This window comes from Ursus maritimus, unplaced genomic scaffold, assembly GCF_017311325.1.
Source record: "Ursus maritimus isolate PB19 unplaced genomic scaffold, ASM1731132v1 scaffold_19, whole genome shotgun sequence".
In the NCBI taxonomy this organism is placed as follows: domain Eukaryota; kingdom Metazoa; phylum Chordata; class Mammalia; order Carnivora; family Ursidae; genus Ursus; species Ursus maritimus.
Window position 1 is genome coordinate 27,563,506 of NW_024424341.1, and position 17,884 is coordinate 27,581,389.

General features: G+C 43.8%; 1 protein-coding gene across 1 annotated transcript in view; it reads left to right on the forward strand.

Annotated features, from left to right (window-relative positions):
* HYDIN (HYDIN axonemal central pair apparatus protein) overlaps positions 1 to 17,884 on the forward strand; it is a 394,665-nt gene that overhangs the window by 257,945 nt on the left and 118,836 nt on the right. Inside the window, exons 30-38 of the mRNA XM_008702363.2 lie at positions 279 to 456; positions 2,176 to 2,305; positions 5,707 to 5,829; positions 6,256 to 6,392; positions 6,626 to 6,753; positions 6,904 to 7,095; positions 7,430 to 7,579; positions 10,486 to 10,725; positions 15,300 to 15,468. Of these exons, the coding sequence (XP_008700585.2) occupies positions 279 to 456; positions 2,176 to 2,305; positions 5,707 to 5,829; positions 6,256 to 6,392; positions 6,626 to 6,753; positions 6,904 to 7,095; positions 7,430 to 7,579; positions 10,486 to 10,725; positions 15,300 to 15,468 (1,447 nt within the window). The remainder of the gene's footprint in view (positions 1 to 278; positions 457 to 2,175; positions 2,306 to 5,706; positions 5,830 to 6,255; positions 6,393 to 6,625; positions 6,754 to 6,903; positions 7,096 to 7,429; positions 7,580 to 10,485; positions 10,726 to 15,299; positions 15,469 to 17,884) is intronic.

Consider the following 17,884-nt stretch of genomic DNA (forward strand, 5'->3'; position numbering starts at 1 on the left):
AAGTTCATCACGATCCTCGTTTCATTTCCCTGATTGCTTATGAGGATGGACATCTTTTACTGCATTTATTTGCCATTCATATCTCCTCTTTTATGAAATACCCGTTCACGTATACTACCTTCCATTCTATTACTTATTTGTCATTTTCGCATAGCTTCATATGAATGAATGGAGAATAACCAGCACAGTAGGCCTGTGGGACTGCCCTGTCCGTTAAGTCTCCAGAAGCAGGGTCCATTGTAAATATTAACCTTCTCTCCGGTCTTTCTGCTACATAGGGTTTTATCAGTTCATATCAAGAGCAGGTGTTGAAGGTTTACTACTTACCTGGAGTACCTGAGGTCTTTCAAAGGAGTTTCCAGATACAGATTGCCCACCTGGACCCAGAAAACATCACACTACGTGGAGAGGGAATCTTTCCCCGAATCTGCCTCGATCTCCCCCGGAAACTCCAAGGTATTACTACCCACTGTAGTATTTCCCCACTGGGGGACAAAAGATGCATTCCGCTTTGTTTATTTGAAGGTTGATTGGCACTCACATTATTTGCTTGGCAGTCCTCACCAGTTTCTTTGTGTGTGATTCTTCAACTGCAAAAAAAAACAAAAACAAAAAAACAAAAAACAAAAAAATTGAATTGAAATTGACCTGGTGACCTGAGTTTAATGAGACAGGATATGATCCATGGCAGTCCCAAAATTAAGACCCCTGGCCAGTTGTGCCATCAGTGAATTGCATATAGAGGGATCAGGAAGTTGCGTCCCTTCAGCCACAGCCTCTCCCTGAATTGTCCTTACTGTAGCACACTCACATGGCCATTGAGAGGTAGAGGCTGATTTTACTCCAAGGAGTAGAAATCATAAAATATAAACTGTACAGAAAGGCAACCAAGGTTCTAGCCCCCTTCCGTGTTTTAGCATTATACAGTTTAGAGGCTAATTTAGATTCTGATTACTTGTCTGCCCACATGCTTCGCCAAGCTTTCTCTGGTAACATCTAACCCCCGGAGCCATCCCTCTGGGCCAGAAGACTTCCATCTTGGCAAATCCCAAAGCTCAGCTGAGCAGCTGTCTCAGCCGTGGGCTCTTGGGCTCTTTCTTCCTGACATGGAGTACAGGGCAAAGGGTTAAGACAAAGTTCTCATTCTTCTTTGTGACTCCTTCAAGCTCCTTGAAATCTTCGTTCCCCAGACAGCTTCAGACTAAGCCCTCCTACTTGGGCTTCCCCCTCCCCTGTGCCCCAAAGTCACTGGCTCCCCTGTTGACGATCACCCATTACATCCTGACTGTCTGCTCCCTGAAAATACACATACAAATATTACTACCTTTAAGACTGTGCTGCCCTCTAGCATCTAGAGTTCCGCCAGCCACAGGTCAGTCCAGCTCCATACAGACGTGTCAGGAGGGAAAGCCTTTGCCACTTGGTTGAAAACCCAGTGCCCAGCCGGCCTCCTTAGGGCAGTATCCATGTTTGGCCAGCAGAGGGCTTTCAGAGAGTGTACGTCTGAATACTGTTAGTTCTGAGTCCTAGTTGGGTCTCCTGTGCTCCATTGCGTTACAAGTCCAGAGCTTCCTGATATTCCAGAGTAGGCACTTTAATTTCTCTGCCTTCCTCGCCCCTCAAGGATTTGAATTTGCACTGGCTTACTGGTGAACTTGGGTGTCTGACATCTCTCCACCGATTGCCTACATCCCTGATTCGGGGGATTGACACCTGTCTAGTTGCAGTTATAGCTGCAAATATAGTGCTTTTGTTTACTGAGATTTAATAAACATGCAAAGTGACTTAAAGGATGACTGGCCATCTGAGTGTGTCTAGCGTGGAGGGAGCTCCCAGGTCACATGGCATTTGGCGCTAGACCCAGGAAAGCACCAAGGAAGCTGGGATCTGCTTGATCACCCTATGAGTGAGATAGGATGTTACTACCATCAAGTTCTTGAGAACCAGCGAGGAGCTCACTACAGCACAATCTCATTAAACTCCGTGGGGTCTCTGATACCAACTGAACTCACTCACAAACGACGTCACCCTCTGAGGCAAAGAAAACATGGCAGATGAGCACCAGAAATTTCACCTCCCTTCTCATGCTATGGACCCTGAGCTGACAGTCTGTGTTTTAGGCATAATTCATATATTTCTAATCATCCTGATTTCCTTCTCCTTCCAATTCCACAGGAAATGAAAAGTATGAAGTCTTTTTGAATCAGGCCAGAAAAAACCTAGAGAAAGAGCACAACCAATATGAAACGCTCATTCACGTAGAGACAACTGAGGAAATGCCTGAGGATGAATCTTCTGAGGTAAGGTTAGCTTCATCCGGCACAGAATGAATGTGGCAGAAGAACAGTAGGTGCAAAGGCCCAGGGGCAAGAAGGACATGCAATCTCTGAGGAACAGAAAGGAGAAAAAGATGTATCTAGAGTGAAGAAGGGGCAGAGGTCAAGGGCTCCCTAGGGAACCTATTAAGGGTTTCGAACTTTATTCTGAGGGCAACAGCAAGTCAGTGAAGTATTTCAAGTGGAGCCTTGGATAATCAGATTTGCATCTTTAAAAAATCTCTCTGGCTGCCTTGTGGAGCTCTGAGAAGCTTTCAGGGGCTTGCGAGGGTTAGAATAGATGTGCTGAGATGTGCTCAGTTTTTTAAAAGCTGATGGGGTAACTCTAGATGAGAGGTCATGTCATGTAAACAAGGGTGATGACACAGGAGGTAGGAAGAATCAGGTAGGTTCAAAAAATACTCAGGAGGTGGAATGGTCAATGATTAGAGATTGGTTGGATGTGGGGGTGAAGCAGAGGTGACCCCCAGTGTCTTGCTTAGGTGACAAAATAAGGAGGGGGCACTGAGATGGGAAACTCAGGAGGAGAAGCAAGTTTAGGGGGAAGGGAGAAAGGGAAATGAGTTCTGATGGTTCGTCATTGTACACGAGATTTCGGAGCATCACCCAAGTGAGGCTCCAACAGGGCGCTGGACCCACTGCTATGGACCTGAGGAGAGAGAGAGGCTGGAGAAAGTGCTTTGAGTCACCACATGGTCATTGTGATCACAGGAAATGGTGAGATTCCCTGGGAAGTGTACTGAGTGAGCAGGGGACAGGGTCGATTCGGAGTAGAGCCCTTTGGACTCCACCAGTCGAGTGGGGGTGGAGGCAGCCAAAGAGGTTCAGCCTGGTGCCTCCCAAGCGGGAGCCACGCCAAGAGTTGGTCTTTCAAGGGAGAGAGTGACCCAGCTTGTAAATAAAGGCTGCCCTTTATTTGAATCTATAATTGGTGGGAAGTGACAGCAAAATCCCAAAATGTTCTCCCTCACCATGCCCTGAAATTCTTCTCTTACCAGTCCATTCCTGGCCCTGAAGGCTGCTTACTCCCTGTGCTCATCTTTTAAAATGCATGTGCATGAGAATGTGGTCCCGAGGAAGAATTACTTATGTAGCTAGAGAGCCCTCGGGCTGGTGAAGAGCAGTGTCACTGGGGAGACTCAGAGCCCCAAAGGCCACCAGCAGTGACTTGTTTTGCAGAAGCTGAAAGTGCACCTTCGCTCCAAGGATGACCGTAATTAATAACATGAGCTGCCATCGACTGAACTGTTGCCCAGGGCTGCATCATGCCACAGACCTGCATTAGTATTTCATTAACCCCGCCCCCAACGGTGCCACTCTTGTCTTAATTTCACAGTTTGCCGGGATCTGTGGGAGTGAAGCGCAGGTCCCCAGGCCGGCAGCCGAGCTAGGATCTGAATCCAGGTCTGTGTTCTTAGCCTCTGTCCTCTCTGCTTGGACCCCAGCGTCAATACAGGGCAGCAGTGTGTCTCCACTCTGCTCCCCGCGTCCCCAGGTGGCTCCTCAGCGGAGCCTTAGCACAGCTGTCTCTGGCGGCCGCTCCAGACCTGGGGTGGGGCTTCTGAGAACGTGCTGAAGGCAGAGGCAGAGCGAGCTCGTCGTCCTCTGGCACAGGGCGCCAGGCGACCTCTCCGGGCTCAGGAGCAGGCATAGGGTGGGCTTCACTTGCATCAGCATGACTGGATACACCTGGCGGTGAGGCAGGCTGCTCTCCCACTTTGTCACCACTTCTCATGGTCTCCTTACGGGCCATTCCACACATTAACCTGCCTTGCTTGGCCCCGGACCTAAGGTTTGAGTCTTGGGAACAGTATTTCTCAGCCTTTTTTCACTTGACACTTCCCAAGACATTTTTTTCCTAATACCCCATGAAATATTCTTACTATATATTAAAAATAATAATTTCTTTGACTAGTTTGATGTTAAAATTTTTTAACTTTCTCTTTTGAAATAATTATAGATTCACAGGATGTGGCCAAAAAAAAAAAATTGTTTTCCCCAATGGTAACATCTTACATAACTTGTAAGATATGGTACAACAGTCTCAACACTAGGAAATTGTTGTTGGTACAAGCCACAGGGCTTATTCAGATTTCAGTTTTATACGTGCTCATGTGTGTGTGTGGTTCCATGTGATTTTTTTGCCTGTGTAGGTTTGTGTAACCCCCACTACAATTAAGGTACAGAACTGTTCCACCACCACAAAGATCCCTTGTGCTTGAGGAAATAGAATTAAAAACAAAATCTCCTTCCAACCCAGAAAATCTCTCCACAGCGGGAGAAGAGAAAGAAAACAATTTTATTGTTGAATAAGCATTAAACCAGAATCTGATCCGCATTACAGGCAGTTCACCAAGAGATTGCAAAGACAGAAAGAAAACTCAGCCTTTTATATAACCAAACATACGACCCATTACATACATGTTCTCGAGGTAAACACTAACTAGTCCTTAAGTAAGAACTATAACTAACTATAACTAGTCCGCAAGTAAGAGAACTTGACAGCACCATCCATCACACATCGTTCCTCCTGAACTCGCATGGTCATCGGGGTGACCATCTGTGTTGGACAGTTGGCTTTATCCAGAGGGAAACCTCTCATGTTTGTAGGACAGGGCCCTCTGAAGTCAGGCTCCTAGCCTCTCACAGAAACTGGGAGATGGGATCTCTATCTTACTTGATGATTGCACTTTGAAGAGAAGGTTCCCGGGGCCTTGAGGAAGACACTCCTGGGTGATAAAGCTGACCAGAGGGCTTATGTTTGCTTTAAAAAGATTTACATGCATTTCAGAAACACGGAGAAAGAACTTACAAGTTTTGTAAAGTAATTGTTCTAAGGAAAGGGAGTGGGGAGAAGTCTCTCCCCTTATTTTCATTAAGGAGAATTCAACCTCTTATTTTTTTCATTTGTATTTGGCCTTATAAGCTACTTCCTCACAGCCACCCCCAGTCTCTCATCCCTTACTCCTGGGAACCACTACAGTTCTCTATCTCTATGCTTCCGTTATTTCAAGAATATTATGTAAACAGAATCATACAGTATGTAACCTTTTTCTTTGAGTGTAATGCCCTTGAGATCCGTCACTATCAATAGTTCTTTCTTTTTCATCGTTGAGCATTATTCCATGGTGTGGATATGCCAGTTTCTTTACCCCACCCACCACCCCCATGAAAATTTTAATACCACAAATATACTGTATATCTGTTTATGTACCGTGGCCCTTTGGAAGGCCACAGATCACTGTAATATCTAAAATTTTTTCATTTCCCCCTCCATGAAGCAATTCTTTCCCTCACAGAGGTGATTTGCCCCCATTGAGAATGCGTGTTCTAGAAGAATCACTTGCTGTTCTCTCTTACTCCAGTTAAGTCCTCAGCTCCAGATGGAAGTAGAGCGACTTATAGTCCAAGGCTATGCCATCGAACATCAGAAAACAATTATCCCCGATTCCACAGATGACTTTAGCTATCGGAGTCGTCGCAAACTAGCCAAGTGAGTGTCCTTCTGTGTTGGGCTTGTTTCAGAGGGCAGCCGAGCGAATGTTGTCGCCCACCAGAGTGCAGCCTAAATTAATGGTTGATCATCTAGAAATGAAGTCTACTTGTCTCCTATATCTGCCATCCTCTAGCATCCAGGCAACCAGGAAGGTCTCTGCCTCTGAAAGTCAGAAACCTCTGGCTTTGCCTAATGGAGAGGCTGGGTTTGAGGTTCCTGAGGGCCCATGCTGATGTGTTTTGAGATAATGACTGAAACAGCAGTGTGGTGGGGCGGGGGTCATAGTATCTTATTCCTAGTCTCCTGTCTGGAGGGTGGTTCTTCTCCTCTCCCGAGGACAGAATTATGACAGGAGATAGATGAGAACAGCACAATCGCTCTTTTGGGAAAGTGACTGGTAAAGAGAGCTTGTTACTGTTTCAGAGTCCAACTGCCAGAATATATCCTGGACTTCGGCTACATCATCCTTGGTGACATCCGAACACACATCATCAAGATCACCAACACCAGTCACTTCCCAGTGTCCTTCCACGCGGAAAAGCGCGTCCTCCATGACACAGGTAACCAGGCGAGGGAGACCCTTTCCTCTTGCACTTGTCAGTTCTAGCAAGGTGCCCAGCTGTACTGTTCTTCTGGAGTCATATTCATGCTTCTTCTGGGATCAGCTGAAAGAATTCTTGGGCCATTAACTGAGACTTGGAATGGTTATCCTGCCCCAGAAGGGCTCTACCTACAGCAGCTCTTATTTGCCATTTCCCTTTCCCACAAAGAAATTTTGTTTGTCTTGGTCCAGGCTTCAGTACTGAGTTAGATCGAGTAAAGAATCTGCCTTACTGTGAAACGGAAACATTTGAAGTGAAATTTGACCCACAAGGGGCCAGTCTTCCTGTTGGAAACAAAGAGGTCATTTTGCCCATCAAGGTAAGATGCAATGCTGGGCCCAGCTCATCGTCCCCAACTACCAGCTCTGCTTGCTTTTTACCTCTAGGATGATCCAGTTACCATTTCAGAGCCACGAGTCTTCCCCCAACCCCATGCCACATGGTAACAGGAACTTTACGCCCATTCTAGGTGGTTGGAGGGCCAACAATTCACATCTGTCTCCAAGCCAAGGTGACCATTCCCACTATGACACTGTCTTGTGGAAAAGTCGAGTTCGCCACAATTCAGTGTGGACAGTGCCTCGTGGAAACTGTTCAGTTTTCTAATCCTCTCCAAGTCCCTTGTGAATGGTTCGTCCACAGCCATAAGCCAGTCAACAAGGTAAATGAGTTGTGGCCCATCGGTCCCCATTTTCCATCTCCATTTCGGCCAGAGTTGTCTTTTATGTCTTCGCTTTTTCATTATTTCCATCTTCTCTCAAGACCTGCTGTGACAACTGTTGCTTCCTAAATATAGTCTAGACCCTTAGCCCTGCATTCAAGGACTTACCAGGCCCCGCTCTCTGGTGGATGTCTTACTCCTCTCTGTAGCCCTGGTATCTACACGTTCCCTGACACCTGGGAGGGACTCAGTAAATGGAGGCTGAGTGAGTGGAGGATGGAATAAATCCGTTTTCCATAGTAGATTATCTAATCGTCTAATACCTAATAACCAGCTGGAGAAACACATGCCGAAATACCTAAGACGGAAACTACATACTGAATTAAAGCCAAAGACACGCATCTTTGAGATCCAGCCCACATCTGGGGTCTTGGATCCTGGGGAGAGGTCCAACGTGCAAGTGAAATTCATGCCTAAAGAAGAGGTAAGCTTTAAAAAATGTGGTTCCATTCAGATGCTCTGGGTCTCTTTGAGCTTTCCTCAAAGGCCATACTTGATGAGGCAGGTGTCCAGGGAATTTCTGAGTGACCTTGGCCTCACTGTTGTGATAAGGACATCAAGTGCTTGTTTCATGTGGGAGCTGTGTGACCTGGTGGTTAAGAGCACCAGCTCCAGAATCAGATCTATCTAGCACATGGACTTTTATCGGCAGACCTGGGTAAGTGGCCTTCTTCTTCTGTACTTAGAGGCTGCATGGCTTTGAGTAAATTACTTAGCCTCTAAACCTCAGTCTGCTCATCGATAAAATGAAAAAAAATATCACATGTCAAAAATCCCTTACTGCAATTCTAAAATCCAATAAGCTCCAGAAACCGGGGAAAAAATTTCGTTAAGTTTCAGACCCAAATTCATTTGGTAGAAAAACCTCATCTGAATTGACATGAGACTACTTAACCTTTATTTATTCTACTTAGTTTGCAGAGTCAAACATTGAAACTGCAGAAATATTCGTGTTTGATTTTAGGGGACCTGCCCCAGCCCCCGCTGAGGATATTATGCAACAGAGGGTCTGTGCACTACATTTACCTTTTTAAAAATCTGAATTTGAAAGCATCTGGCTCTTAGGGTTTCAGCTAAGACAGTATCAACCGGCCATACCTACTTCTTAGGGTTATTTTGAAGATGAAATGAATTAATATGAATAAAATGCATAGCAAACTGCTCTGTATGTAGCGAGTATCTAAATGACTATTTACTGTTATCATCAGTAGTTGGGATAATAGTAAGTACTTCCTGGTAGATGTACTCCCCGGGCCTCACAGGCGCTCCTTTTTTGAATGGCATTAGCAAAGAACACAGTAAAAATAAAATCCTACAGCCAGAGAGGATCTCAAGAGGTTAGCTGGAAAGACTTGCGCTCAAAGCCTAAGGCATTAGGGAGATGTCTTTCTCTCCTTTATTCTTTTAAAAGAAAAAAAAATCAATGTGGGTTTTGTAGACTACCTACAGATAACGCCCATTTTCCTGGTAATGGAAATGCTCTGAAGAAATGCTGAAGAGTCTGCAGTGAGAAAGAAGGAAAGAGAATAACTTCGTATCTGATTCTAAAATAAAGCCCCTGTTTCTTTCGTGATCAAAATCAACCTTTCTTTGAAAAGAAAAGAGAGTTAATATGTTTGTCTTTCTTAGAGTCTTAAGACTGTTAGATGGTTTATCATCAGGATTGCCTAGCTTTTTGTTATTTTACTAAATGAAGGACATATGAGTAGATAAATTTAAAAAAAGGTTTATTCAGGTGTTTCCATAAACGTTGAGTTGGAACTGTTTAAGTTAATTAACTTAAGTTAATAACTTAAGTTCCACCAACTGGGAGATCAATTTATTGGCTATATACAAGGAATTGATTAGCCTTGCAACCCACACAGTCCACATCTCTATCTCCTTCAGCATTAGCAGCACAGGAGAAATCACTGATGTTGTAACAGATGTTCAGAATACTCTGTTAGAAAACAGGAAACGAATAAAATGTCTTAGAAATAGTTCCATAAAAAGCAATTAAAATATAGAAGTTTGGATCAGAAAGTACTAAGTCCATAACCATATAGAAAACCCTTTTAGCCAATAATTCATCCCCTTACTGTCTCCAGCAGTATTTTCTGGGTGTGTATGTATGTCCATCCACATTCTATCCATCTGATTTTCCTTCTTGAGCTAAGATACTTAGGAGCTCTTCAAATCACGAAGCCAATCATGGCCTCCAAATCCAAGCCATGAGCTTAACTTTCTCAGAATGACCTGGACATATGGTTAAAAATGTAGATTTCCGGGGCGCCTGGGTGGCTCAGTCGTTAAGCTTCTGCCTTCGGCTCAGGTCATGATCCCAGGGTCCTGGGATCGAGCCCCACATCAGGCTCCCTGCTCAGGGGGAAGCCTGCTTCTTCCTCTCCCACTCCCCCTGCTAGTGTTCCCTCTCTCACTGTGTCTCTCTCTGTCCAATAAATAAATAAAATATTTAAAAAAAATGCAGATTTCCAAGCCTTACCCTGTCCATATCAAGTCAGGATCTCTATGGATGGGGCCTGTGAATCCATGTTTTTAATAGGTTCCCCAGTAAAACCAGATTAGGATAGCTGGTATCCCTATCAATTAGTGTTCAGACTGTAATTATATCTGATAAACTGAATGCCCCAGCTGACCATCCCTGACCTGCTGCTTAACTATATCTTCAAATAATAGAAATATGTTAATTCACGTTCTTCAAGAAACAGACTTGGAGACGAGGATTCAAGTGCAAGCAGATTAATTGGGAAGTGTAGGGAACACTGATGGAGTGGCATAAAGTGGTTGGGGAAAGGAAGGCAGCTAATAGGGTATGCAAGTGAGCCAGCTGCCTTGGAGACTGGAACATAATCCTACTGGGAAACTGTGAGGAAATAGACAAAATGCACATTTCAGAATTATCCCTTCCCAAGAGGAAGGGACCTGGGGTATTTATGTGGTAGTTCCTGAGTCATTGGTTGAGGATTGCTCCCAGATGTTAATCCCAACACTTCTGCCCTGCCCTGCCCTGCCCACAGGCAGCAAGGCCCATGAAATAAGAGCTCAGAGGTGCAGATAGGGGCCCATTTGAGCACAGTGGAGGGTCTGAAGGATATGAATGTGGCATCCAATGGCCTTCTACAAGTGATGAAGCATTTGGTACAGTGGCTGGCATGCTGGATACCCAGTATTAATACAGTCACATAAATTGTTCTCATGCAATTTTACGTAAAAAGTTTTCTCTCTTAATCTAAGGAGCATCAGTTTTGTCCCCACAATGGTTTTCAGGTTTACATTGCACAAGACAAAAAAACAAAGTTAAGATGCTTGTTTTGTTTTTATGTCTTCCAGAAATTCTACAGCCAAACCCTGGTGTTCCAGATTGCCCAGAGTGCCCAGAAGCTTACACTGCTGGCACAGGGGCAAGGTCTAGAGCCACGCTTGGAGTTTAATCCTTTGGTTCTGGAGCTGGGGCCACTGCTGCCTTATGCACCTGGAGATGAGGCTGAGGTGGTGGTGAAGAATCCCTGCAACTTTCCCATTGAATTTTACTCCTTAGAATTTGACCAGCAGTATCTCATAGAAGAGAAGGTGAGCAGAGGCCAAAACCAAATTTCATTTTCCTCCCTCTGCTGGGCCCTGCTCTTCCCTCAGTGTGGACAACTTCCTCCCCACCTTTGCCCCTCTTCCCCTTAAACCCTTCCTTGTCAATTTAAAGATCACTTTGTAGCCTTTCCTGACCTACTTCCCTTGCTCTGAGCAGAATTCGTTGCTTCTTGGCAATCTCATTACCCATTTTAAACAACTAATTGAAAAACTCATACATGCTCATGGTTAAAATTCAAACAGCAAAGAACATATGCAGCAGTCATTATATTTGAAGTGAATTTCTTGTCGACAGCATGTAATTGGGTCTTTAAAAAAAACACTCTGGCAGTCTCTGTCTTTAATTGATGTATTTAGGTCATTTACATTTAATAAAATTATGTTAGGGCTTAAATCTGCCACTTTTTTTTTTCTTTTTGTTCTGGGCTACATATTTTCCAGTTGTTCCTCCATGTAATTTTTTTGACTTTTTTTTTTTTTAGAGCAGTTTTAGGTTCACAGCAAAATTAAGGGGAAGTTACAGAGATTTCCCATATGAACCTGCCCCCCAGAAACGCATACCTTCTTCTATTATCAACATCCCCTACTAGCATGGTACATTTGTTACAATTGGTGAACCTACATTGATACATCATAATCACCTCAAATCCACAGTTTACATTAGAGTTCACTCTTGATGTTGTACATTCTGTGGGTTTGGACAAATGTATAATGACATGTATCCACCATTACAATATCATACAGAGTATTTTTACTGCCCTAAAAATCCTCTGTGTTCTCCTATTCATCCCTCCCTCTTCCCAACCTCTGGCAACCATTGATCTTTTTACTATCTGCACAGTTTGGCCTTTTCTAGAATGTCATATAATTGCAGTCATACAGTTACCTTTTCAGATTGGCTTCTTTCATTTAGTGATATACACTTAAGTTTCCTCCATGGCTTGACAACTCATTTCTTTTTAATACTAAATAATATTCCATTGTCTGGACATAGCAGTTTATTTATCTTCTTACCTACTGCAGGACGTCTTGGTTGTTTGTAAGTTTTGGCAATTATAAATAAAACTACCATAAGCATCCATGTGCAGATTTTTGTGTGGCCATAAATTTTTATCTCCTTTGGACAAGTACAAACTAGTACAATTGCTGGATCATGTGGTAAGAGTATGTTTAGTTTTATAAAAAACTGCCAGACTATCTTCCAAAGTGGTTGACCATTTTGCATTCCCACCTGCAATGAGTGAAAGTTCCTGTTGCTCCTCATTCTCTTCAGTATTAGAAGTTGTCAGTGTTTTGAATTTGGGCCATTCTCATAGGTATGTAGTCATATCTTGTTTTGATTTGCATTTCCCTGATGACTTGTGATGTGGAGCATCTGTTCATATGCTTATTTGTCATGTGTACATCTTCTTTGGTGAGGTGTCTGTTAAGGTCTTTAGCCCATTTCTTAATCGGGTAGTTTGTTTTCTCATTGTTGAGTTTTAAGAGTTCTTTACGTATTTTGAATAACAGAAGTTAATCAGATGTATCTTTTGCAAATATTTTCTCCCATTCTGTAACTTGTCTTTTCATTCTTTTGACATGGTCTTTTGCAGAGTAGAGGTTTTTAATTTTAATGACATCCAGCTCATCAATTATTATTTTCATGGACTGTGCCTCTGGCATGTATCTAAAAAGTCATCAACACACCCAAGGTCATCTGGATTTTCCCTTATGGCACCTTCTAGGGTTTTATAGCTGTACGTTTTTCATTTAGGCCTATGATCCATTTTAAGCTTTGTGAAAGGTGTCAGATCCATCTAGGTTTCTTGCATCTGGATGTCCAGGTCTGCAATTGTTTCTTGGAAAAACTGTCTTTGCTCACTGTATTGCATTTGCTGCTTTGTCAAAGGTCAGTTGACTTATTCATTTGGATCTGTTTGTGGGATCTCTGTTCTGTTCCACTGATGCATCCGAGCCTGTTTTTACTATCTCTACCCTGCTCTGCCACCTTGAGGCTGAGCTGTATAAACTACCCCTTTACCTAATACCCTTAGTATTCAACTTTTTGTTTTTATTTTTTTATTAAATTTATTTATTTATTTTATAATAATTTTTTATTATGTTATGTTAGTCACCATACAGTATATCCTTAGTTTTTGATGTAATCAACTTTTTAGAGACTGCCTTTTAGTTCCCTACTGTGAGCAATTATGAAATTAGCTACTAGTCTCTTTTTCTCTCTCCTCACCACCCTCTAATTTAAAGGGATATTCTTTTCAATTAATGCTTACTGGGTAATCATCTCAGGTGCACTCCCTCCATGTTTTGCTCCTTGTATTGTGTCTGTCATGTCAGAGCTTGCAACATGAGGATGTTAGAACCTAATTTCTGTCCTTTAGTTTTGGTTCTATATTTACATGTATTCAATGTTCAACACTAGTCCTGTGGTGAAGCTTCTCCAGTCACCACTGTGTGGTCAGTAGTAGATTCCTCAGGAAGGAGTCACGAGAACACTATTCCCTGAGTACACACATGTTGGTAACTGTCTGTGGCTTTTATGCTTAAAGTTAGGTCTGGTTGGATACAAGACATTTCACTCACATTTGCACTTGAATATCTTAAATGCATTGCTCCACCGTTTTCTCCTATGCTGTCCATGAAGTCTGAGGCTTAGTTTTTTTATTCTATATTAATTAGTTATCTATGGCTGCAAAACAGATTGCTCCCAAGCTTAGCAACTTAAAACAATAAACACTTGTTATCTCATGTAGTGTGTGGGTCAGGAATTTAGGAATGGCTTAGCTAAGGTTGTTCTACTTCCTCCAGACCCTCCCCCAACTCAGCCTTTGAGACTTCTGTCTTCTTTACATCTAGTGTTTATGCTCTGCCCAATTTAGATTCTGCCTCTAGAAGTTTTTCTCAGAATGGGAATTCATCCCCCTGGAAGGGAGTCTTTTCATTAGGTATTCATGAAATGCTCAATGGCTTAAGTTGGCACCGCATCCTCTGCTGTGGACCAGGTTCAATGGAAAGCAGAATCTAAGACTCTGAGATGGGCATGCAGGTTTCATAGGGAGCACTCTCGGGAGAAACACCAGGAAAGAATAAGGCAAGTAGACCTAGGCAGAGAGATGAGCTGTGATGGGATTATAGCGGAGCCCTCAGCAGACCCCACAGAAAGCTGGGCTGGCTCTTCAGAATTGTCACAGTTGAAGCAATTTGGCCAGACCTTTGTGTGTCTGCACCACCCAGTCTTCGGAATATTCCTTCCTTTCCCCACTGTCCTGTCATGCCAGCTGTGTCCTGTATCAATAGTCCATAAACGAATGGGTCTATTCTAAGCTCTCATTTTCAAATCATCTCACTGGTCAGTTAGTCTCTCCCAATATCAGTCCCATGCTGTCTGTTATTCCAGCTTTAAAAGTCCTAATATCTAGTAGGGCAATCCTCTCTCTTTATTCTTCTTCATTAGTGTTCTAACACTCTTTTCTTTAAAAATTTACTTACTTATTTGAGAGAGCACAAGCAGAGGGAGGGGCAGAGAGAGAGGGAGAAGCAGACTCCCTGCCAAGCAGGGAGCCCAGTGTTGGGCTCGATCCTAGGATCCTGAGATCATGACCTGAGCTGAAGGCAGAAGCTTAACCACCTGAGCCACCCAGGTGTCCCAACTCTTTTTTTTTTTTTAACCACTTTTTTACATTCAAGCATAATTAACATACATGGTGTTTCAACTATTCTTAGCTCTTTGTTCTTCCATATAAATTTTAGAATGAGCTTCTTAACAGTGGTTTTTCACACAACTAAAAATAGTGATCCTGGAGAAAGAAAGGTTACTCAACAAAGCAGATTTTTCACATAAATTAGGCCGTATAGGAAGCAATTGCTTTCTAGAACTTTATTGTACTGTCTTATAAATATACATACACACTAGGGTTACCAGATTTAGAAGAAAGAAGAACAAGTTACACAGTTAAATTTGAATTTCAGATAAAAAAACATAGGACATATTTTATATGGACATTTTTATACTGAAAAAATTATTTGTTGTTTATCTGAAATTCAGATTAAACTGCACATCCCATATTTCATCTGACAACCCTAAAACACATTCCCTCCCTAACCCCCACCCCTCCCCCACACATTCATGCACACACACACTTAATACTATTTTACCAGTTTTTCCCTGGATCCTCTATTTATGAGACAGCCACCTTCCTTGTATAACATTGCTCATCACAGGATTTTTCAAGAACGTGTCACTCAAAGTGGATAATGGCGTTTGGTACTTTGCCAATGAAAAAAAAAAAAAGAAAAACAGTATATGTTATTTGTAAAGCAAGAGGAAAATTCTCTTCCACATGTGAAATGCCCAAGCTCAAATGGGGCAAAAATCAAGATCCGATATCCCCAGGTTCAGGGCCAGCCTTACTTTTTAGACCTCTCCAAAGGCCCACGGTAGACACCCCAGCCTCAGGCAGGAGCCAAGGTCTTACAAGGTGGGTCGGCAGACCCTCTGAGGGCTGTCAGGAGGAAGCTTCCAGGTTCTTCCAACAGCAGTTGCCATCCTCCTCTTGCAGATCTTGCGAACGCTGAAGGGCTATGATTCCTACAACACCCTGCTGCTGCCCCCCCGCGTCCCCGGGGAGAAGCTGCCCCAAGAGCTGTACGAGTACTTTAAGGAGATGAAGCGGTTAAAAGAGGAGCAGATGAAGGCCAAGTATCTGGAGAGTCTGGTCCAGGAAAATGGTGAGAGCTCAGTGCCGAGAGCCCGGCTTCCGGCTCTGCCCTGGTGCCCTGGATGTATCCCAGCTGGGAGGCCAGCCGGTTCCTGAGCACCTGCCAGGTGCCAGGCACATGCTAGGCACCTCACATACTTTGTTTCTAACCCTTAATCCCCGCCGTATGAATGCGGAGACAGGGATACATTCTCCTCTCACAAGAGTCTAGTGGGGAGTTAAGCCTTAAAAACAATGGGTGATGGGCATTAAGCAGGGCACTTGAAGTAATGAGCACTGGGTGTTGTATGCAACTGATGAATCACTGAATTCTGCCTCTGAAATGAATAATACAGAATATGTTAATTAAATTGAATTTAAATAAATTTTTTTAAAAACCCATCTGAACGTAGTATAGAAAAATACTTGCTAGATACCAAGCCCTGTGTTGAGGGCTTTACACATATAGATGAGAAACTAAAGCACTGAGAGGCCAGGTCCACAGTTTGAAGGGGTAGAATCAGGATCCAAGCCCAGATCTCTCTGACTCTGGAGTCTGGTGGTAACCACTATGTTCCACAGCTTCTGTGTATGCCCAGGTGTTGCAGTAACACCTCACACAGGCTATAACTTGCTGCCCTAAAAGAGAGAGTAGGGGCTCACACAAGGAAGAGGTTGGCTGTCCATGGTCCTCAAAGCCAAACTCCAATCATAAAGCTGGACTGTGCTCTTATAACTTGCCCCTTCTGGCCCAGTGCCCCTGAGTTACCCCATCATCCACCCATGGGCTCCCTTGGGTTCACTTGAGCATCACAGCTCCTGCTGGATGACTTGTGGCATGATGCTCGCTTCTCCTTCCTGCTTACCATGCCCTCATCCTGGAAATGTGCCCTCCCTGATGAGACTTGCTCTCTTTTTCTGTGTAACAGCCATCACTTGTGTAATTGTTTTCTTCATACCTGTCTGCCCCCCAAATGAGAAGTCCCCATAAACGCAGTGATCATACATTCCCCACTTGTAAACCCAAAGTGTGGAACAGCACCTGATACATCATGGTGCCCAATAAATACGTGCTGTGAGAGTGAATGAATGAATTGCATGGAGTCCATTTTCTCCCACTCTTGGGCTTGTCTTGCCTCTCAGGGAAACTAGTTAGAGAATACTAGTTTGTCCTAAAAGGAGAAGATGAGAGAAGACTACCTCTCCCCACCATCTCCTGGTCAGCATCATTGAGCACCATTAGTGCTCAGATGCTAGAACTGCCATCACAGAGACCACAGACGAGGTGGCTTAACCAATAGTTTATTTTCTCACAATTCAGGAGGCCCAATGTCTAAGACCAAGGTGTTAGCAGGGTTTTCTTCTGATCCTCCTTCCTTGGCTTGTAGATGGCCGTCTTCCCCCAGTGTTGACATGGTCTTCCCTCTGGGTGTCCAAATCTCTTCTCAAAGAACACCAGTCATACTGGAGTGTAGATGGAGTAGGACAACCGTATGACCTCATTTTAACTTTATTGCCTCTTTAAAGGCTTTATCTTCAAATATGGTCACATTCTGAGGTACTGGGGAGTTAGGATTTCAACCTACAAATTTTAGAGGAACCAATTAAGCCTGTAACAAGCACCCACAATGTATGTTCCAAGAACGGAGCTTAAGTTTGGTAAACAGATCAGTGAAACAAGGCCCTGTCTTTGAGAGCCCTAGGGTCAGGAAGGAGGTGGAGGAGAGACACTGAAACTCAAACCTGCTGCCTGATGGCCTGGGGCAGACAGCTGCAGGGGCTGCCAGGTACTAAGGGCATCATGACCTCAGAGAGGGGCCCTGGCGCTTTTGTCCCCATCCTTACAACAGTACAGTTATAGGTTCATCTTTTCATTTGGCCCATTAGAAGATAGTGGAAAACAAGGACCCAGAGGTCCCGAAGGGGCCAGGGAGGTGCATACTCTACTTTTCCCCAGGGCTTCTCTGAGCCTCTGCTCCTTCTGCTCTCATGTGCAGACTGTCCTCCCTATTTCCCACACCATGGCCAGCGAGGCCAGTCACAGGAGAGCTCCAACCTCTCCACCTCAGATGTCAATGCCCCATGACTCCCAGGATCAATGTCTTGGGCCCCTGGGGTAAATGGGGTCATTTCGTGCAATCACAGCCCAGTGCCCCCATTGAAATTGTGGGACAGTAGCAGTGGGGAGGGTGCTGGGCAGACAAAATGGTAGATGTGCTTAGCAATGCCACAATGTGGACAAATGTTCATGACAAGTTAAGGGGGAAAACAGGCTACAAATTGGAATATACACTATGATCCCAAGTTAAGCTTTGAAAAATGAGAAAGGAACAACCTGAGAAGTTGGAGCTCTCCTGTACTGGTATCATAAAATGCAGCTGCAATTTCTCCGTCACCATTTCTTTGTCTTTCTGTCTCTTTTGCAGATGAATTTTATAATTCTTGCT